The sequence below is a fragment of the Culex quinquefasciatus genome, chromosome 2 (assembly GCF_015732765.1).
Source record: "Culex quinquefasciatus strain JHB chromosome 2, VPISU_Cqui_1.0_pri_paternal, whole genome shotgun sequence".
Taxonomy (NCBI): Eukaryota; Metazoa; Arthropoda; class Insecta; order Diptera; family Culicidae; genus Culex; species Culex quinquefasciatus.
This window is the reverse complement of record NC_051862.1, coordinates 113,372,776-113,396,816: the sequence shown is the minus strand read 5'-3', so window position 1 is coordinate 113,396,816 and position 24,041 is coordinate 113,372,776. Positions and strand designations below refer to the sequence as shown.

Below are 24,041 nucleotides of genomic sequence, written 5' to 3'. Positions count from 1 at the left end.
CCAACAGTGACGACGACGGCGCCAACAGTGACCCACGGCAGCGGTAAAGTATCCTGCGGATCCATCGTGGCAAGAATTCTACCTTGCCATTGGTGACCTCGAGTTTGACCATTAAACGTTCACGAAGAAACGAACCTTTGTTACTAAGTTGTGTAAACCGTAACAAAAGAATACAAATTTTGTAAATTTAATCGAAATAAATTTTAATCGGTGGAGCTACTCTGCAATCGGTGCTTTGGTGGGAGGATGTCGTTTTTTATCATCTGGCTGTTTAACTTCTGATCCAAACAATCCGATTGAGGAATCTTCGCAATTCTTACCACCGCGGATGTTCTAGCGGAACGATCCCGTTAGTCTCTAGACCCCCACTTTTCTCGATAATTTCTCGTTTCTGGAAGCTTAGATTAAAAGACATTCGAAAATCGTTGGTAGTCATGTTCACATTTCACTCAACAGAACACGCTCGCTGTAAATTAAACCGTTCTCATTAACCAACCCTGATCTGGGACCGGAAGTAGATGCCTCGCTCATGTTGAACTTGCGCGAAACCTTTCTACTTATCCTTTTAACTTGTTTTGTTCCAAACAAGTGCTTGTTGAATAATTAAGGGGAAATAATAGATGACACTGCAAAATTCCTGACCATCGTAATTATCCCGTTAGGCGTTCTTGCCACGTAACTTCCGTAAGACCCGAGATTTTACGGTATTGACAATCGTTTATTCACCGGCTGCGCTGAAATGGAAAACTAAATGTCGTTGAGTCTCCTCTGCCGGTCAGCCCAGGCCTTCTTCTCAAAGACCGGCGCAAAGTTGGTGGCCGTTTGACCAATGGCGTTACAGGCGGCGTAACGAACTCTCGGATGGGGTCCATCAATGACATGAGCAAGCCCCGCATGATGTTCGTCGGACAGCGGTCGAAGATGGAAGCGGAATTCGGCGGTTGTCGCATAGCATCTGGCAGCCAATGTCTTCGAGGATCGGCGTCGTACCGTCCACCTGCAGCAGCATGTTCGTCTTGAGCAGGTTCTCTTTGTGGTCAACTTCGCTGTGGGTGACCATCGTGCCATCCACTCGTTCTGCAAGTCGAACACCATGTCCTCGTACTTGAGCGCATCGCACATGAAGTAGATGCCCCACAGGCCGGTTTCCTTTCCTAGAAGCTATGGCACAGGTTGTCATCGGCGTTTTTGGCGCCACCACCCTGCGTGCGACACCACGCGCTATTCAGCGTATTGGCGACCATCATTTTCCTAATTGGTCCAGCCGCAACTCACGACGGCAATGATGACGAGCGCCACCGGTAGCGAATCATCCCGGTCGCGCACTTTAGAATCGGTGAATCGACACGGCGTCAGAGCGGGGTCCTTTCCGTTGAAGGTGCTGCCTACCTCCCCGAGTCAAGACTCGGTCAGCTTAACCAGGTCTCCTTGCTTGACTCCACCGGCTGCGGCCAGGACCCTTGTAGTGCGAATCGATGTAAGCCTCACACGTGACCTCGTAGAAGATTCACGACAGATCGGCCAGTTGGGCAGTCCTTGGGCGGTGGCAACGACGATCTGTCTGGATTGATGGCGTATCCGGCAGGAATTTGGACCGATCCACTATGAACCGGTGCGCGATCCGCTGCAAGACCTTCTGGTGGCAATGCGTGTTCAGCACTAGCTGATTGAGTTGGTTCTTGTGCATGGACCTGTTGCTGCAGCTAATTCCTCCAACCGTACTGCCGGACGAACTTTTATTGTTGCTATCAGTCTCCACCACCGCCACCCGAGCTCGAGCTTGAAATGCTACTTCCGGCACTACTTCCCGAGCTTCCACCGCTACATCCACTGGAAACCAGGCTACTCGCGGCTCTGCTCGTGGCCGTACTGGGTGCGGTCGTGGACCCCGGCGGGGATGCAGAACCACCGATTGCACGGATCGTACCACAACAAAACATACGGAAGACCTCCGCACGGGAATATTCAATCCGCTTCTTGGGTAGGTAGAAAAATCCGTCATCTTTCATCATTTTCCCACGTGTTTCATGTTTTTGTTTTGCTTTTTCACTGCTCGAATCAAATGTCAGCGTGAAATGTCATTTCATTGTTGCCGAACTCATTCGAGCAGTTTGACAGCTCAAATCGTGAGATTTTTTCAAATCGCGCTCACATCGCAATGAAATCGCGCTCATCGCACCAAATCGCGCTCATCGCGTCTATTCCAGGGAAATCGTGGTCATCGAGGCTAAATCGCGAGCTCATCGCGGGAGTGTCATCCCCCTCGTGTACGTTAGTTTTCCCAATCGGATATTAAACTTGTTTATCTCATAGGTACATCACAACATTCATAACCCACAAGGGAGTTTTCAGGTACAAAAGGCTCTTGTTCGGGATTTCGTGCGCCTCGGAGATGTACCAAAAGATCATCGAGCAGCAGACGTGCATCCGCTCTAACTCCTCTTTTAGAAGAACTTGTTTGGCATTTGGCGTAGATGATTCCCAGCATGTTGTGCCAGTGTTTAGAGCACACTTATTACGCTAACCTTTAAGGCTCCCGAAGATCCTGAGAGTATATATAATATACCAAGTGAGATATAGGTTAAGAACCGTCAAGTGCACTCAAAGAGCTTTTAAGATGTTCTTCTTAAGAGCTTATGAGAACAGTCACATGAAAATATATCTGAAGTCGGTTTTCCCAATGAACCAATGTTTTCTACACTTTATTCATGCTAAAAACAAGCCGTTTTTAACTGGCAACAAGCATAACATTACTTTAAACTTAAATGCCAACCAGAACAAGTTGAGTGCCGTTAAGAAGAGCTCTTAGTGCCGATGCATGTCTGTCGAGCAGATACTCGCAGACTGCAACAATGTCGTAAATTACATTGATGACATCCTCATCTTCGGCGCTACGGAGCAGGAACACGATGCATCCCTCCAGAAAGTTCTCAAGACGCTACAATCCCGAGGAGTGCTCTTGAACCTGTGCGTTTTCAAAGTGCCTGAAGTGGAATTTTTGGGACACCACCTGTCGGCTGAGGGTATTCGTCCGACCGAAGAGAAAACCGATATCCTCAAGTCATTCAGAGCACCGTCCAACGTGGAAGTACTTCGCAGCTTTTTGGGTATGGTTACATACATCGGGAGGTTCCTGCCAGACCTCGGCACGGTAACAAATCCACTTCGAGAGTTGACACGCAAAGGAGTCTCGTACGATTGGACGGATTGTCACGAGCAAGCGTTTCAGCAAATCAAGATAATGATTTGCGAGATAAGTAATCAGCACTTCTTCGACAACAACCTACGCACACGCTTGGTAGCGGATGCGTCACCGGTAGCCCTAGGTGCCATTCTGCTTCAGTTCACCAACACCGACCCAACTCCAAGAGTAATCAGCTATGCCAGCAAGAGTCTAAGCGATACGGAGAAGAGATACTGCCAGACGGAAAAGGAAGCTCTAGCTCTAGTGTGGGCCGTCGAGAAGTTCGCTGTTTATCTGCTAGGGTGGAAGTTCGAACTGGAGACGGATCATAAGCCGCTAGAAGTGATCTTTTCCTCGAGTTCGAAACCCTGCGCTCGTATAGAACGATGGGTGCTTCGATTGCAGTCGTTCATATACGAAATCAAGTACCGTAAAGGTAGCTCAAACGTAGCAGATCCATTCTCGCGGTTGGTAAGGTTTGGGGCGAACAACTCGGCTGGTGGCGTAGATCTGGACACGGACAACAAGTTCATGTTGTTGGCTATTCTGGAATCAGTAGCAGTGGATGTAAGTGAGATCGAGAACGTTTCTCAAGCCGATCCCGAGCTGGTCTCTCTGCGGGAAGCAATCCATTCAGAGAGGTGGCACAACCCGGCAGCCAAACCGTACGCAGCGTTTCGTGCGGAACTGGGTATTCTATATAACATCGTTGTACGAGGAAACAAAATGATCGTTCCTGCGACGCTACGCCCCCGGTTGCTGTCTCTGGCGCACGAGGGACATCCAGGAGAATCCGTAATTCTCAGGAGACTCCGCGATCGTGTTTGGTGGCCGCTGATGGAGAAGGAGGTCCAACGAACGATAGCAGTTTGCGAAGGATGCCGTCTGGTGGGTATACCATCGCGTCCAGAACCGATGGCGAGACGACCTTTGCCTTTGAAACCGTGGGTGGACATTGCATTGGATTTTTTGGGACCCTTGCCGACCGGCGAATACCTACTTGTAGTGATTGATTACTTCAGTAGATATAAGGAGATAGAAGTCATGACACGCATCACGGCCAAGGAGACTACGGACCGGCTTGAACGGATCTTCACGCGACTCGGTTATCCTGTTACCATCACCTTAGACAACGCTCGTCAGTTCATAAGCAAAGAATTTGAACAGTATTGTACGATCAGAGGCATCCACCTGAACAACACCACGCCATACTGGCCACAAGAGAATGGCCTCGTTGAAAGGCAGAACATATCTTTGCTGAAGCGATTGAAAATCAGTCATTCTCTGGGTCGTGACTTGAAGTGTGATCTGAACGAGTACCTGATGATACCTGGAGCTCGGGTAACGGTGCGAAACACTGAGACGGGGAAGGTGTACCAGAGAAATTCAGCCCACTTGAAACACGCAGAAAAATGTTTTGTAGAATCAGCCTGTACGAGGTTTGCATCAACAAAAAATTTGTTGAATATAATCAACGCCGATTTTGTGTTGAAACAAACCTTGATTTTCTCAATTCCACAAAAGTCTTTTGTTGTTTCGAAAAAGCTGCTTTGACTTTTAGCGTTGATTCAACAAAAAATATGATTTTCAATTCAACAAAACGTTTTGTTGATTCAAATATGCCTTATTTTTCTGCGTGAACGTATTTCTAGCACCCCTGGGCATGGCCAAGCAGAACTCGAGCCGGAAAGCATTACACAAGAACAGGATGTAGCTGAACAACCGATCCAACAACCACATGACGAAGACGACCATCAAGAACAGCCACCGACACAGAGACCGCGGCGTCAAGCTCGTTGTCCACAACGTTTCGAGGACTTCCTGATGGATTCCGAGACTTCGTCTCTGTGAGAAAAGGGAAGATGTGATAGAGGAGCGGTCGTGGCTGAATGGTTACGATGTTCGCTTTATAAGCGAATGGTTCTGGGTTCGATACCCATCTGCTCCCAACGAGAAAGTTCTGGACTCATTAAATTTGGAATTAATGAAAAAAAAAAAAAACTTCAAGCTCACGGCGGGGTTCGATCCCCTGTCCTTAGGATTGGTAAGCAAAATGCTTTCCACTTAACCGTGGAGCATTGGTAGCTTGAGGAGGAATCAGACTGGTATAGTTGAATCCAAGAATCGGACTTAGAATCGCATTGAATGCAAGTTGAACATCAGAACTCAAACAAGATTGCATGCAAGATTTGCAAGCGCAGTTGAAATTGAATCTAAAAATACCTCGCTATAAATAGCCTGGACGACTGATAGAATTCATCCAATAAGAGATGAGAAGAATTGAAAGCATTCCCATTAGAAATGAGAACACACGAAGAATTCGAACAACAATGCAAACGGTCGTTACCACTCGCCTAGGTGGCTCCTCAGACCATTCACCTTCCCAAAACCGTCCAACTCCAAGCGAAACTTACTTGAGGATACCGTGGAGATTTTCCTTAATACTCTTAAAAAGTGGAGCATCAACACTTCCCGTCTTCCACCCCTTTCCTTGTCCCTGGTGCGCGGTGGAGATGGGAGCGGCCGGCAATGGACGGCTGCCATGGTGGTGAGAATCTGGTTCAGGTGGAATTGGTTCTATTCCCAATTATCGATTCCTAGGCAACTTGGGCTTAGACAATCATCACATCACATGGCGAAAATCCAGTCTGCAATCCGCTAAAATCACCGTCTCCTAGCGAAGCGAAGCGAAGCGAAGTGAGAAAAGGGAAGATGTGATACCAGCGTAGAGCCCCTCGATCGTCACAGCACGAACGAGTGAGTTCTTACCCAACGGAAAATGGGTAATACCGAGGAAGCGTGTAGGTGAGGCGGGGAGAGAAACAGAGGACAGAATTCTGAGTGCAAACCTCGTGTACGGAAGTGTAATAAAAGCAGATTGATAAAACTCCAAATAAACTTAATTATTGAATGAGAAATCCTCGGTACTACAGCCCCCAGTCCTGTCTGGTACCGCTAGTGATACACGCAGAAAAATAAGGCATATTTGAATCAACAAAACGTTTTGTTGATTTGAAAATCATATTTTTTGTTGAATCAACGCTAAACGTCAAAGCTGCTTTTTCAAAACAACAAAAGAGTTTTGTGGAATTGAGAAAATCAAGGTTTGTTTCAACGCAAAATCGGCGTTGATTATATTCAACAAAAATTTTGTTGATTCAAACCTTGTACAGGCTGATTCTACAAAACTTTTTTCTGCGTGTATGTATTATCGAGGAGATTCTTCAAATTCGTTTTCATGTTAACCTTCCTACGGTATTGGGGTCCTTTTCGGCCTTTTTGAAAATTAAATTTGCCATAACTTTTGTTATATACATGCTAGAGCCTTCAAATATTCTGACATTAAATTTATAGTATAAATACACATTTCACAAAACAAATAAACCTCGGATGACCCCTAGGGGAGCGTCCATAACAAAAGTTACTTTAAAGGTATTGGGGTCCTTTTCGACCCCAAACTTTAAAAAATCGTCAAAAATCCAGTTTTTGACCGATTCCGGTTCTTTTGGTCACAAATGAAAGCTTAGAACGTCCCCTTTTCGAAACCGACCCGGAATACCGGATTTGGTCACTGTGGCCACCGGGAATCGGCTACAACCGAAAAAAGGCATTTTTGAGACCCCAACTTTGACGACCTGTATCTCCGGCAAATTTAAACCAATCATGATGCTCCGGGTTGCATTCGACAGGTATATACCTGTACTTTGACCACAAATATTAATATCAGGGCCAGGTGACCTACCGGTTCTAGAAATCCGGAACATCCGAAAAGTTCATATTTTACTGTTTTTCACGTATATGTGATACCAATACTCTCTTGATAGTTGAAATTGATCCATAAAACTTACTAAAAACACAATACACGATTGCCAGAACCACTCTGGAATGTTAGTGGCCACTTCCGGTAACCTGGAACCGGTTCCCGGGTACCCGATGAACGGCCAATTTGATTCTTTTGTTGAAAACCCATCATGTCGCATATCAAACTTCATGAAATTGAAAGATATGTCCATCTTTGGTAATGCCGTTAATTGCTGAGCCATCCTGGCCAATCTGGAACCGGTTACAGGTGGGCCCTTGGGGACACTCCCGGAATATGAGAGAAACCCTATCATCCGACATATCAAACTTCATGAAATTGAAAGATATGTCAATCTACGGTCATGCCAATGTTCGCTGACCCATCCTGGCCAATTTGGAACCGGTTACTGATGGCCCCTTGGGACCACTTCCGGAATATGAGAGAAACCCTATCATCCGACATATCAAACTTCATGAAATTGAAAGATATGTCAATCTACGGTCATGCCAATGTTCGCTGGCCCATTGTGGCCAATTTGGAACCGGTTACCGGTGGCCCCTTGGGGACACTTCCGGAATATGAGAGAAACCCTATCACCCGACATATCAAACTTCATGAAATTGAAAGATATGTCAATCTACGGTCCTGCCAATGTTCGCTGACCCATTGTGGCCAATTTGGAACCGGTTACCGGTGGCCCCTTGGGGACACTCCCGGAATATGAGAAAAACCCTATCATCCGACATATCAAACTTCATGAAATTGAAAGATATGTCAATCTACGGTCATGCCAATGTTCGCTGACCCATCTTGGCCAATCTGGAACCGGTTACCGGTGGCCCCTTGGGGACACTCCCGGAATATGAGAGAAACCCTATCATCCGACATATCAAACTTCATGAAATTGAAAGATATGTCAATCTACGGTCATGCCAATGTTCGCTGACCCATCCTGGCCAATTTGGAACCGGTTACTGATGGCCCCTTGGGACCACTTCCGGAATATGAGAGAAACCCTATCATCCGGCATATCAAACTTCATGAAATTGAAAGATATGTCAATCTACGGTCATGCCAATGTTCGCTGACCCATCCTGGCCAATTTGGAACCGGTTACCGGTGGCCCCTTGGGGACACTTCCGGAATATGAGAGAAACCCTATCACCCGACATATCAAACTTCATGAAATTGAAAGATATGTCAATCTACGGTCATGCCAATGTTCGCTGACCCATCCTGGCCAATCTGGAACCGGTTACCGGTGGCCCCTTGGGGACACTCCCGGAATATGAGAGAAACCCTATCATCCGACATATCAAACTTCAAGAAATTGAAAGATATGTCAATCTACGGTCATGCCAATGTTCGCTGACCCATTGTGGCCAATTTGGAACCGGCTACCGGTAGCCCCTTTGGGGACACTTCCGGAATATGAGAGAAATCCTATCATCCGACATATCAAACTTCATGAAATCGAAAGATATGTCAATCTACGGTCATGCCAATGTTCGCTGACCCATCCTGGCCAATTTGGAACCGGCTACCGGTAGCTTTTGGGACACTCCGGAATATGAGAGAAATCTATCATCCGACATATCAAACTTCATGAAATTGAAAGATATGTCAATTTACGGTCATGCTATTGTTCGCTGACCCTTTCTGGTTACTGGAACCCCTTGGGGACACTCCGGAATATGAGAGAAACCCTATCATCCGACATATCAAACTTCATGAAATCGAAAGATATGTCAATCTACGGTCATGCCAATGTTCGCTGACCCATCCTGGCCAATCTGGAACCGGTTACCGGAGGCCCACATGAGAGAAACCCTATCATCCGACTTATCAAACTTAATGAAATTGAAAGATATGTCAATCTACGGTCATGTCAATGTTTGCTAACCCATCCTGGCCAATCTGGAACCGGTTACCGGTGGCCCCTTGGGGACACTCCCGGAATATGAATGTATCCCTACCACCCGACATATCAAACTTCATGAAATTGAAAACTACGTCAATCTACGGACATGATGTTGTTCGCTGACCGTTGGTTGACATATCTTTCAATTTCATGAAGATTGATGCGTCGAATGATAGGGTTTCTCTCATATTCTTGGAATGTCCCCAAGGGGCCACCAGGAACCAGTTCCAAAATTGCCAGAATGGATCAGCGAACAACGGCATGACCATAGATTGACATATCTTTCAATTTCATGAAGTTTGATATGTCGGATGATAAGGTTTCTCTCATATTTCGGAAGTGTCCCCAAGGAGCCACCGGTAACCGGTTTCAAATTGGCCAGGATGGGTCAGCAAACATTTTCATGACTGTAGATTGACATAAATTTCAATTTCATGAAGTTTGATATGTCGGATGATAGAATTTCTCTCATATTCCGGGTGTGTCCCCAAAGGGGCTACCGGTAACCGGTTCCAAATTGACCACAATGGGTCAGCGAACAACGGCATGATCGTAAATTGACATATCTTTCAATTTCATGAAGTTTGATAGGTCAGATGATAGGGTTTCTCTCATATTCCGGAAGTGTCTCCAAGGGGCCACCAGTAACCGGTTCCAAATTGGCCAGGATGGGTCAGCAAATAATGGCATGACCGTAGATTGACATATCTTTCAATTTCATGAAGTTTGATATGTCGAATGGTAGGGATACTTTCATATTCCGGGAGTGTCCCCAAGGGGCCACCGGTAACCGGTTCCAGATTGGCCAGGATGGGTCAGCGAACATTGGCATGACCGTAGATTGACATATCTTTCAATTGCATTAAGTTTGATATGTCGGATGATAGGGTTCCTCTCATATTCCGGGAGTGTCCCTTTTAAAGACGTCTGTTCAGGTTGAAGGCTTTATTGAGAATGATCCTAAAGTTACAATGTTGGGACCTCAATAGCTTAGTCATAACTTGCTAAGTCATAGACTACTTAAATCTTAGCTAAGCTAGTATATTACAACATTTCGGTCATCCTGACACGGCGATGTCCTCATCGACGCAATAATCTGAAGAAAGCCAATTTTTTCATATTATTTGGAGAACGCACACTTTCAAATGGAAGACTGGAAACTTGGAACCCTTCAATATCTGTTATAAGGAAACGATCATTTGGCAAAACTTTTTTTATAACATATGGACCCTGAAATTTTTCTGCTAATTTATGTGTTGCAATTTTCTTCAAAACAATGAAATCTCCTTCTTTGTACATCGTTATGTTTTTTCGCTTTTTGTCTACTGAAGATTTGCTGTAATTTTGAAGATTTTCTATATTTCTATTTGCCTTTTCTCGAATGGTTTCTAAATTTTCTTTGGAAAAGATTTCTTGATAATTATTTATAAACGTTTCAATATTATTTTGATTTAAACTCATGTTCGCTTGTTTTTTCCCAAAGAGAAGCATACTTGGAAAATTTTTGATACTTCTATTGAATGTGTTGTTATAAATGTATTCAATTCTAGTAAGCAAAGTATCCCATTTTGAATTAGAATCATGTATGAGTTTTGCAAGCATTGGAGTTAAAGTTCTATTTACTCGCTCTGCTTGTCCGTTTGCTTCTGGAGTGTAAGATGCAGTTTTAATATGTTCAACACAATGACACTCTAAAAAAATTTCAAACTTTCTCGAGGTAAAACAAGTTCCTCTATCAGTTATAATTCTCATTGGTTTGCTATAGTAATTCATGTATAACTGTAAACATTTAATAACTTCATCAGTATTAGTCGTTTTAGTTGCATAAAACTTAACAAATTTTGTAAAACCATCAATGATTACTAAAATATATTTATAATTACTAGACGAGCCTAATTTTATTGGTCCATAATGGTCCATGTTAATTGTATTGAAAGGTTTATTACCTTTGTCAATACTTTTAAGGAATCCTTCTTTTTTCCCATCAAGAGGGCTGTAAAAAATACAAGATAAACAATTCAATATATACTTTTTCACAATTTTCTTCATATTACTAAATCAATAATGTTTCTTAATTTCAATCATTGTTTTTTCTACACCGATATGCCCATTTTGATCATGACAAATTCTTAAAATATTATCAATCATAGCTTTTGGTATAACAAGCAAACGAATTTGTTCATGTTTTCTAAATAAAATTCCATTTTGTAACTCAAAACCTGGAAATGTATTGATTTCCAAATGTCTCTTGATATTTTTAATTTTTTCATCTTGTTCTTGTGCCAAAATAATATTTTGTTCTATATCTTGAATATTTAATACACAAATCATCTGATTGATTTTATTTTGATCTTCACCTTCACTCATATTTTGCCTGCTCAAAGCATCTACATGCTGCATTCTATGTCCACTTCTATAATCAATTGTTTTATGATATTCGTTTTCGTTTCGTTTTACGGAGCAAGGTGGGGGACGCGGCCTCAAGTCAGTCCAAGTCCGGTTTCTCTAATCTAATCTAATCTAACCCTATCGCAGCCAGTCCAAGTCAGTCCAAGTCCGGTTTCTTGTGGAAAATAGGGTAGTGGCCGAACTAGTATTGCATACCAAATGAACACCACCGGAAGATATAGAGGATCAGGAGGGGGAAGGTGAAAGAAAATTAGTGTAGGTGTGAGTATTAAGCAGTTACGTTAATCTAAGTTTAACACTGAATAAAGGAAATCTGAAATTATGATTCAAAGTAAAAAGGCCCGGGAGAAATTGAATTATTAGTTAATTAAGTAAAGAAAATGTAAATAATCGGAGATTTATACAAAGGACACCTATAATGTATTTCAAATTTAAAGGAAATTTAAAAAAAACTGGAAACCGAAAGATGAAAACTAACTTGTCTATGGAATATAAATCTTGATGCATTTTTTTCCGGGCCCCGTCCTGTCGCGTCTGTCAGTAGTCTTATCGTACATTACAACTAGAAGCAGTTGTGCAAATGAAATAGTAAACTTCCACCAGTTTAACCATTGATTAAAGTCCAATCTATTATTTACGGAAAACAAACATTTATCAACAACCTAAACTAAACTTTCTGAAAGAAACTTGAATCTCAAACTCCCAAATGTCAAACATTCCTTTACCTTGTTTTTAACACAATAAACATAACTGAACAGTTCATACTTTACAAGTTGAACACTCGTTGTTTAGACGACTATTTCCGTAGTAACAGTTCAATAGGGCGAATCTGCATTTGTAAACAAGCAGTCTATCCCCCTCTTACTTGACGTGAACTGTCACTTGAGCGAAAGGGATAGACTGTCTGTCCACAAATGCAGACGCGCTCCATTGAACTGTTATTACGGATTTCGTGCCTTCCATTTCATTAGGGCACAGAAGCTCTGCAAACAAGAGTGTATCCCTATCATACATTATGTAAACTGTCATTTGAGTGAGAGAGATGCATCCCTGTTCACAAAAACCATGTGTCCCTTTGAAATGTTAGGCTCCATTTGATCGTCAAAACTCCAGTAGATCCTCGATTCGCAACAATGGTCGATACAACCATAATCCGAAAACCGTTAGTTCAACAGATTAACGAATTTTGTCCGATATCATTTCATTACTGATTGATCGAGACTCTATGGATTTTTTTGACTATTCCGAATGGTTAGCATACCACATAAATTGAAATCAGAGATTCTGAAAGCATTACTTAACTCACTTACACACAGATGGAGTCTGGAACTATTAAACAACCTAAAGTTACAAAAAATACTAACTATTCTGAGTGCCTTGCAACAAAACTAATTTATCAAAATACCAAATCCTAACCTAACACCCACTTTGAAAAAAACGAAAAAATCACAATGCCTAGAAGAGGCCTCTCTTACTGTTTTGTGTAAGCGTTGCTGTGCTTTATGAATTTCTACCTAAGCTAACGACGTATCAAAAGATTAAAACCTGTTCAAAGCAGATTTTACAAACAAGAATATTGAGATGCAAATAAAAAAAATCAATATCTTGCAATTTTACATAGTACAATAGTTGTGATTTCTATCAACACAAGTATATAAATATAAAATAAATGTGTGATATATATCAACATCGGAAACCATCTTTGCAAATAGCCCTGAAACGACGGCAACGTGTGGCTCCATCTCCAGGGATAATCAATTGTGTTATGATATTTGTCTAAAAATAATGCCCACCTTCCAATTTTCGGATTAATTTCTTTTTTCTCTAATGTTTGAGCCAAAGCATTACAATCAGTTAAAATTTTAAATTCAATGCCAGATAAATAAACATGAAATCTCTTGACAGCATAAACTACAGCTAATGTTTCTAATTCAAAACTGTGCAATTTTTTCTCAAATTCATCAGTTTTTTTGCTGAAAAAACTTATAGGATGGAAATTATTATCATTTTGCTTTTGCAATAAAATTGCCCCAAAACCATAAGAACTTGCATCACAATGAAGCTGTGTTTCTGCTTTTGGGTTGTAAATAGCTAAAATTGGTGCAGTTATCAGTTTATTTTTCAATTTTTCAAATGCTTCTTTTTCGACATCATCAAATTTAAATTGTGAATTTTTCTTTAATAAATCGTAAAGTGGTCTTGCAATCGTTGCAAATCCTTAAATAAATTTTCTAAAATAGCTTGTTAATCCTAAAAACCTTTGAACATCTTTTATATTTTTTGGTTCTGGAAAATTGGAAACGGCTTCAATGTGCGATTTATTTGGCCTTCTACCTTTTGAGTTTATTGTATATCCTAAATAATCAATATCGTTTTGGAAAAAATTACATTTGGATATATTTAATTCTAATAAATTTTTGCTTAAAATTTGGAAAACTTTTTCTAATGTTGTTAAATGATCTTCATATGTTTCCGAAAATATTAAAATATCATCAATATAAACACATAATTTTCCTGCATCTATAAGAGGTTTGAAAATTTTGTTAACATATCTTTGAAAAACTGCTGGAGCATTACATAATCCAAATGGAACACATTTATATTCATACTGCCCATTTGGAGTTACAAATGATGTATATTTTGTACTTTCAGGTTCATTTTTAATTTGATGAAATCCAGATTTCAAATCCAAAATTGAAAATAATTTCTTGTTCCTCAACAATTCCAGCAAATCTTCAATCAATGGTAAAGGATAATTATCTCTCAAAGTGTCTTTGTTTAATTTTCTGTAATCTACACACATTCTTATATCACCATCTTTTTTTGGAATTAGAACTATTGGACTCGCAAAAGGAGAATTACTTTCTTTAATTATGCCTGATTTCAAAAGTTCATCTATTTTTGTGTTGACTTTTTCTATTTCCGAGTGTGAAAGTCTTCTCGGTTTGTAATGAAATGGTGTTCCAGTTTTTAGTGTTATTTTCATTTCGTATTTAATTTCCTGAGTTAATGGTCTTTTAAATTCTGAATAATTTAATTGATACACATTTTGAAATTTTGCCAATTGATCATCCCTTACATTACCTATATTTTCCAAAATTAATGGATCCAAAGGTTTTTTGATTTTTGAATCTTCGTTTCAGGTTTCTCAGTTTTGAAAATGGGTGTTCTAAAAATTTTGATCTTATTTTCTTCAATAATCGTTTTTATTCCAGGCTTCATAATTATATCTCTTCCAATTATTGCATCGAATGAAGACAAATCCGTGTCAGCAACAACCAAAAATTCAGTTCTGAAACAAAAATGTTGAAAAGATACATCTGAAATAATTTTGCCTAAAATATTTACTTTGTTTCCTCCTAATCCTTTAAAAATTTTGTTTTGTTCAAACCTCAAAATTTCAAAATCTAAAACTTTTGAATGTCGTACTAAACTAACCGGACTTCCTGTATCAAACAAAACTTTTAAAGTTTTTAATGAATTTTTGAATTTTATATCTACCAGTCCATCAGATCCTTCCGTCTGTCCTACCAAGTCAGCCCTATCATTCTCATCCTCCACTGCTGCAATCCAGGCTGGTCCTCGGGTTGACGGTCCTCCAGACGTTGTTACCGCTGACGATCCTCCAAACGCTCCTCCAGGTTGTCCTCTAGGCACGCGATTTGACGATCCTCCAAATTGCTTCGGTCCAAAGTCCCCCCCTTTTTGTTGTTCCCTTTGATTACCAGCGAAAAATCCACAATTGACTGCAACGTGTCCTGGTTGATTACAGTTGTAGCAAATCTTGGGCTTGAACACCGGCTTCAACTGCACCAAACCAAACGCTCTCACCAATCCAGCAACAGTTTGAAAACGGTTGATCCTTGCTTGATTTTGAAGTGTTTCATCTTGAATTCCTTCAATAATATACTCAACGAGCTCGATTTCTTCAAGGTTGAGCGATGCAGCAAGCAGGCATTTGTCATTGGCGTAATCCAGAAATTTTTCATTGGACATCCATCTTCGATTTTCCATTTTCTTCCTCACCACGAACTTGCTTTCGACCGATGTAAAAGTGATCTTCAAAATTTTCAAAACTTCTTCAAATGGCTTTAACAGCAACTCTTGCGTCATGGACCACTTTTGCGCACTGTCTTTAAGCTGCTTCAAAATCACCAACTTCATGACCTCTTCGTTAATGTCAAATATCCGTTTAGCGTACTTGATGCTGTTGATGAAGTGGTCCACATTTTCCCCAGGGTTCCCGGAGAAACACGGGAGAATGCTTGAAATTTCATCCAACTTCACTGTACAGTTTCTCGCGTCTGGAACAGGAAAATGAGCGCCAGGGACAGGAATTCCAGCGCCAGAGACAGAAATTCCAGGGCTTCTAGCTGCACCTTGACCAGCTTGACCGGAAGAAAGCGTAACTTGACTTCCAGACATGCCTTGACCTTGCGCGCTTGCACCTTGGCCAGACGTAACCGTTTCTTTGCTTCTTGACAAAACTTGCTCGGTCCGACTTCGAGACGAACCAGTAGCTTGTCCGACAAAAACTTCTTCACAACTTCTTGACCGGCCAGAACCAACTTCAGCTTGATCTCCGCAATCTTGATTAGTCAGAGGAGGAAATTCTTCTCCGATATCCTCTGACTGTTCTTCTTGGGATGGCTTATAGCTTCGCAGGAACATGACTTCTATCCCACTTCTGAACTTTTAAAGACGTCTGTTCAGGTTGAAGGCTTTATTAAGAATGATCCTAAAGTTACAATGTTGGGACCTCAATAGCTTAGTCATAGCTTGCTAAGTCATAGACTACTTAAATCTTAGCTAAGCTAGTATATTACAACAGTCCCCAAGGGGCCACCAGTAACCGGTTCCAGATTGGCCAGAAAGGGTCAGCGAACAATGGCATGACCGTAAATTGACATATCTTTCGATTTCATGAAGTTTGATATGTCGGATGATAGGATTTCTCTCATATTCCGGGAGTGTCCCCAAAGGGGCTACCGGTAGCCGGTTCCAAATTGGCCACAATGGGTCAGCGAACATTGGCATGACCGTAGATTGACATATCTTTCAATTTCATGAAGTTTGATATGTCGGATGATAGGGTTTCTCTCATATTCCGGGAGTGTCCCCAAGGGCCCACCGGTAACCGGTTCCAGATTGGCCAGGATGGCTCAGCGAACAACGGCATTACCAAAGATGGACATATCTTTCAATTTCATGAAGTTTGATATGCGACATGATGGGTTTTCAACAAAAGAATCAAATTGGCCGTTCATCGGGTACCCGGGAACCGGTTCCAGGTTACCCGGAAGTGGCCACTAACATTCCAGAGTGGTTCTGGCAATCGTGTATTGTGTTTTTAGTAAGTTTTATTGATCAATTTCAACTATCAAGAGAGTATTGGTATCACATATACGTGAAAAACAGTAAAATATGAACTTTTCGGATGTTCCGGATTTCCAGAACCGGTAGGTCACCTGGCCCTGATATTAATATTTGTGGTCAAAGTACAGGTATATACCTGTCGAATGCAACTCGGAGCATCCTGATTGGTTTAAATTTGCCGGAGATACAGGTCGTCAAAGTTGGGGTCTCATAAAGGCCTTTTTTCGGTTGTAGCCGATTCCCGGTGGCCACAGTGACCAAATCCGGTATTCCGGGTCGGTTTCGAAAAATGGACGTTCTAAGCTTTCATTTGTGACCAAAAGAACCGGAATCGGTCAAAAACTGGATTTTTGACGATTTTTTTAAAGTTTGGGGTCGAAAAGGACCCCAGTACCTTATGTGTGATTTTTTTTAATACCAAGGGAAGGTTAAACTTACCTGCTTTTCAATAATAGTTTGTAACTCATGTGTTTTAGCCGCGAAGTCCACGTGATCAGAACATTCTCCATTTGCAAGGGAATCCTGGTAAACATGAATGAAACATGATTGAATAACGATACATACAAAAATCTGTTTTCCACGTGCGCATGTATTGCGTGTATACACGAAAAAGATTTAGGGGCTTATTCCGGAGAGCATACTGAGCCCAAGTACAATAAAGAGCTAACACACATGGTTCAGAATGTTGGGATAAATCTCAGGCTAGTTTTCAAAACATCTTAAGCGCCAGTTGTAAGCAAAATCGTTTTTCGATCGGTCCTCGATCAATTTACAAACTACAGTGAGTCAAATATTTGTCCGTTATTCAGATTTCAATTCAATTCAATTCAGTTTATTTCTCTAGTTTATCGACTAACAGTAGTTTGGTAACTGCAGTACAGAGTTTTGGGGGATCCTTTCAGCTGTGTATAAGGCATTTATCACAATGGATGCAAATAAAGTTGGTTGTAAAGGAAACAGAAAACAGGAAAACAGCGCGTCTGCAGCTTTTTGCGGCGGGTTGAAGCTGAGTCGGGCGGAGAAGAATACACCTAGTTGTCAGTGTCAGCCACTTGCGAACTGTCAGTGAGAGCCGCCTTCATTTTTTGTTACTGTTCTTATTTGGTTGGAGCAGTATTGTATTTGATGGAAAATAAATTTGAAACAGTATTTTAATTTGTAAATGTATTTTTGGACTGAGGCCGTTCATTAAATGCAAAAGAGGCCAAAAATATTTTATAAACTTTTATTTATTTTTTGCTAATTTTTATGAAAATTCTGTTTAAAATGTGTTTTTATGAGATATATTTCCTTATGACCATAAATCAAACAATGTTATGTCATACATACATGTGCTTAAACTAAGACTTATTATGTTAGTAGTAGTAGTAGTCAATGTGTTAAAATATTTAAATCGTTCAGTAGAACCCGAGCTTTGAGGGAAGTGACGCAAATTCTCTGGGCGAAAATGAGAACAAAGAGGGGAAAACGGCGAGCTGGTGGTTAACACGGATAGATAGGAAGCGGAACCGTTTTCGTAAGCCACCGTTTTTTCAAAAAATCACTCTGCAAAACCGGCATCTTGGAAGAATGATCACGTCACAGCGAATTCACTTAACTTCCTCCACAGCTCGGGTTTTGAATTTTATTGCAACCAGAATGGAAAAGATGGAAAACAAAGTTCGGCAGTACCAACGTTCACACCGACGTAGTTCCTCCGCTGTCGGGCGGAGTTCTGGATTAAAAACAGAAGGATCGCTCTCAAGAAGCAGGAAGCAGCAAAGAAAATACTAAACCACCCCCCCCCCCCCCACGCCTGTGGAGTCACGAAGGAACAAGGCAAGGCGGTACTCAACAGTTCGGCTGAGTTGAGGAGGATCTTCAACGAGTTCAGCATCCAGTTGAAACTCAGCAAGACCCCCTCAGATCAATTAAAAGGGATCGGTTTCATGTTGCTGTCATTTGTTTGAAAAAATATTATCATTATTTTTAATGTAACTTTCATGATTCCCGGTCCAAACCTGGTCTCAGCACGGAAGAGAACCTTTAAAAATATGTTCAAAATCAAATTATTCGGTCTACAGCATTGCCAGGGAGACGACTCCTACACCTGGACTGAGCTAACGACCTAACCTTTAGGTTAGTCTGGGGCCAACATTTACTTCCCGTCCGACGGACAAATCTCGTCTCGAAAAATGCCACCGGGACCGTCTGGGATCGAACCCAGGCCGACTGGGTGAGAGGCAATCACGCTTACCCCTACACCACGGTCCCGACTGTTATGAATGAAAATGAATGAAAAAAAAAATGTCAGAGAAAGTTCCTTGATCTTGACCTCGTTCGACCAGGGGACTTCATGGCCCAGTGCCAGCACACGTGACTGGGGGAGGAACCTTTCAGCGCGCCGCCGGGTGAAAAAGATCGCCTGCGTCTTCGCCGGATTTATTTTGATTCGCCACTTCCGCTGATAGCTCTCGAGCGAGTCCTGGGCCGCCTGAAGCTTCTCGATGATCACTTCTGCACTCTTGTCAGCAGCGACGAATCCAGTGTCATCGGCGAAGAGGTAGTATTCGACCCCGTTCACCATGACGAGAACCGAGATAAAGATGTTGTACAGCGCCGGACTCAGGACAGCTCCTTGCGGGACGCCGAATGGAATTTCCTGACGGCACGAGAGCGCACCATCGACAGCAACTTGGAAGCTGCGCTGCTTCAGGAAGGAGTTGAGCAGCTTCAGAATGTATGCCGGGAACCCGACCAGCTTCATCTTGTGCAGAATCGCATCCTGCCACACCGAATCGTACGCCTTCTCCACGTCCAGAAGAACCATGCCAGCTGAGTCGCCCCGGGCGAGCGAGTTCTTGACGTTGCGCGTTAGTCTGGCGAGCTGGTGGTTTGTGGAGTGGCCTCGTTTGAAGCCGAACTGCTGCGGAGGAACGACATTTCGTTGCTCGACGAAGTTTCCGATCCGGGTAAGCACCACACGCTCGAGGATTTTGCTCATCACGGGAAGCAGGCTGATCGGACGGTAGTTGGTGGGATTCGTGATGTCCTTGCCCGGCTTTGGGATTGCCGTGACGATGGCGTGCTTCTAGCTGGACGGAAAGTACGATGTCCTCAGACACGCGTTCACGACCAACGTCAGCATCACCAGTCCCTTGCGGGGGAGCCGCTTGAGCAGGGTTCCGAATTTTGTCCTTGCCAGACGCCTTCTTCGGCTTCAACGACTTGATGATCCGTGCTATCTCCTTGGGGCGGATGACTGGCACTGATTCGACCGGGAAGGTACTGTCGGCAATCTGCTGCACACTCGCTTTGACAGCACTGGACATAGTCGGATCACCGGGAGAAGGATTGCGATGCGCTCGTGTAAAATTATCAGCCAGCAGGTTCGCCTTTTCTTCCGGGGATGCCTTCAGCGTGTCGCCTGCCTAGAGAGGCGGGTTATTCTGATTTTATTTTTCCATGTACATTCATTCGCCGAGATCAGAAGATCCCAAAGCGTTGCCAACCGAAAAAAAATCAGATTGAATTTGAGGTACCTGGCCAATTTCAGGAAGAATGGCAGAGGATTTGAAATTTTTGGATGTACCTGAAACAGCTGCGGCATAGGAAATACCGCTCTCTCGTTAGGCAGGGGTGCTCGAAGTTTTTGGAGGCCGGGCCAAATTTGAAGCTCAAATGAGCTTGTGTGCCAAATGAGATATTAAAAAAAAAAATAGCTAGAAAATACATCTATCAGCTGAAGTTTTTATTTTTTGTATTTTTTCAAAGTTTTCGTTAATTAAAAATAATAGAAATCATTATCTGGCTGTTTTGATTTTATTGTTTTAGGTATTTGAAAAAAATATCTGAATTTACTTGTGTTCTCAATACAATTTTACAATTGCAAGATTCGACAAAAAAAACATTTTAGCGAAAAAACATTTATTCATCGAAAATTCCCTAAAATCATTTTTTTTTGTATACCAAAAAAATCAAATCAAAATCAAATTGTTCGCTCTACAGCAATGCCTTGGCATTCTCGATTGCGAGATTCTTGCTCGAAACTAGGTTTATTGTTTATTCGTCAAGCTTATGTAGACTACTTACAATTTTCTTGCATACTAGATATTATTTCTATTGTACAGATTTTTTCGTAGTTCCGGATTTAAAGTTGCAGGTGTTCGAAGGCATGATTGTTAAGGCAATTGCAAACCTCTTTTTACACCTTAGCTTCCATCCACCCCGGGACCCTTGGATTGTTAGTCCAACTGCCTACCAGCGACTCCACCGAGACAGGACCCAGGGAGATGATCCCTACACCTGGACTGAGCTAACGACCAGAACATGCTCAAAATGATTCTAAACGCAGAGGAATGCATTTTTAATTGATTTCAGCTGATTGCACTCAAATTTCTAGGGATATTTTGAGATCTTTTGAAAAAATATTTTTGCCCGTGATTTTTCGAGTCAATTTTTAATAATGGGCGAGGATGAGGGTGGGTCTCGTGGCGCAGGGGTAGCGGCTTCGGCTGCCGATCCCGATGATGCTATGAGACGCGGGTTCGATTCCCGCCTTATCCACTGAGCTTCTATCGGATGGTGAAGTAAAACGTCGGTCCCGGTTTCTCCTGTCTCGTCAGAGGCGCTGGAGCAGAAATCCCACGTTAGAGGAAGGCCATGCCCCGGGGGGTGTAGTGCCAATAGTTTCGTTTCGTTTCGTTTTCGAGGATGGTTGTCGAAAAAAGCTTTGTAAAATACTTGCAACAGCCATATTTCTTCCGATTTCACAATTTAATCTGCCCAAATCCTGAAAGCCTGAATTTCCAAAAATAAACTCAAATTTAGTTCTCGGCTTATCAGTCCCAGTAGGAAGTAAAACGAAATTTTGTATTTTTATGCCCGACGTTTCGATACAAAACAACCATTTTTTGTTAGTTTTTTTTGTTCGCTTTGTGTACAGTCATCCCTCATATTCGGAACAGTTTACAGATCGGCAAATGTTCAAAAAATCATATAAAATCGATAATTGAATATAATGATTTGTTTTTACCTTCATGTAAAAGCTTTTCTTGCGATCTTTCGATTGATTTATATCAAGTTTTCGAAGAAAAACATTAACCCTTGAAATCCACAAATTCGGAACACTTTTTTCTTACGATGTAAATAAACTTTTTTTTTCTCTCCAGGAGTACATATTTTTTACAAAATAATGACTTTGCACTCTGAAACCAATAAAACTCATGCTTAGTGATGTTTTATGAATGGTCTGATAAAATTTTTTTGTGAAAATATCAGTTAAAGTCAGGTGTTCCACAATTGTGGGAGACACAATAACATCCCACAATCATGGAACAGGCAATTTGGAGGCAGTGTTTTGCTGCTCTGGATAAAATAGTCTTGAAATGCAGCTTTTGTTTAAAAAGTATTACTTTTACTAGTGAAATAACAAGAGAATGTCCAAATAAAGGCCCTAAAAATAGCAGGGTCTGCAGAAAAGTTGCATTTTGCATTCTATTGACAAATTACCACAAAAGTGATCCGAATTTGTGGGTGTTCCGAATATGTGGGATGACTGTAAATCATGTATGCATGTCTTGTTTGTAGAACCCTTGAAAATTATATTATATATATCGAAACGTCGGGCATAAAAAACAAAATTTCGTTTTACTTGCTACTGGGACTGATAAGCCGAAAACTAAATTTGAGAATTAATCCACCAGTCGATAGCACTCTTCAGTTGTTTAATAAATATTTACTAGTTTCACTTTTATCCCACATTATCAACAAAAAAGAAAAAAAAGAAAGTCAAAGTAGTTATGTCACAGACATAACCGGAATGGCGTAGACTACGTAAAGTTTTGAGATGTGGACATTGGGTTTTCCATATCTTAATTTTGAAGAATTAGCTAGATACTTGAAATACATTAACGGAATAAGATCGTAAATGGGAGATGGACCCAAAACAACTTAAACACTCCAGTCAACTCAACTGCCATGTAACCATACTTTGAATGTGTTGGTAAATCTTTGACTAGAAAGCCTTATTTAAACAATGGAAACATCGAATGGAGGACAGAAAAACGAAAAACGATTTTTTCGCGAACCGAATGAAAGTTTGCGCGATGCGCGCTTCTTTTGCAGTTCTGGTCCCTCTCTCTCCTGCTGCTGCTGCTCTGGTCTCTCTCCTGCAGCTGCTGTTCTGGGCTGAACTTTCCTGCTGCTGCTGCCGGTCCGACGTCTGAGACGTGAATGATGGTCTGAAATCTGGCACAGTTTCTTATTTGGACGGAACACCCATTCGAACGCCAAAGAGAGGAAAGAAAGAAACGAAGGAATTTTAGCGAGCCGAATGGAGGGAGGGGTTGGGGGCGAGAGCAGCCTCAGAAAGCTGTGCATTCCGTCGCCCCCGAAGACCAAAATTTGTTCCTGAAATTTAAATTGAAATTAGCTAGCTGCCTCGTCCCGGGTGGAACGAGGGATGAGGGCAACTCTTTCAACAGTTTGGAATTGGACACGACGCAATTCTTTCAGAAGCGCTCGTCGCGAATGCGACGAGCTAGTTGTTGTTTCACAACCACGGCTTGACCCACGAGAGGCTCTTCAGCGGAAGGCAGCAGACGCGCGCCTCATCTCGTTGATGCCTCGTCCCGGACGGGGAGTGAGGCAACTCTGAACCACGGCAACCACGAAAGATCCAAACGGTCCGGCCATCGAGAGGCAACTGGCTGACGGTGACGACGAGAAGGCGATGCGCGCTTCTTTTCCAGTTCTGGTCCCTCTCTCCTGCTGCTGCTGCTCTGGTCTCTCCTGCTGCTGCTGCTCTGGGCTGAGCTTTCCTGCTGCTGCTACTGCTGCTGCTGCCGGTCCGACGTCTGAGACGTGAATGATAGAATGGGCTCTGGCGCGCGTTCTTATATAGCCTTTCGGCCCGCTACTTCCCCTCCTTTTTCGCGACCGACACTCGGTCGCGTTGCTCAGATGATTTTCCCCTCAAAATAGGTACTTGACATTCCCGTCCGTGAGTGGGAAGCGCTCATTTTGCTTGCAAAATCTGTGCATTTTGAAAACATTTTAAAACATTCAATTGTTTCAATAGTTAAACTATTTTGCCAACAATGAAAGTTTTATAGCAAATTGCTGAATAATTTTCGAATCGAATGGAACATAAATCGTGTCGATTCGATTAGAGGGAAGGAAGATATAAGCGTTTGACGGATGACGCAGTAATCCAGGGCCTTCGGCCCGGGTTTTTTTGGAATGACACCCCAGTACCTTCGACAAAGACGTAAGTCTACGTCAAAAAGCAAAAGTTTAAAATACCTTAATTTTGAAAAAGTATAAAATCACCTTTCAAGTGATCAGCGGGCCATTTTACATGATTATTC

General features: G+C 42.1%; 1 protein-coding gene across 5 annotated transcripts in view; it reads right to left on the bottom strand.

The window, feature by feature from the left end:
• LOC6050100 (liprin-alpha-1) overlaps positions 1–24,041 on the bottom strand; it is a 232,958-nt gene that overhangs the window by 138,152 nt on the left and 70,765 nt on the right. For 4 of the 5 annotated variants that reach the window (XM_038251757.1, XM_038251760.1, XM_038251758.1 and 1 more), the window contains one exon: positions 17,131–17,214. The exons of the other annotated variant lie outside the window; for it this stretch is intronic. In XM_038251757.1, coding sequence (XP_038107685.1) covers positions 17,131–17,214 — 84 coding nt within the window. The remainder of the gene's footprint in view (positions 1–17,130; positions 17,215–24,041) is intronic. 5 annotated transcript variants of the gene reach the window in all.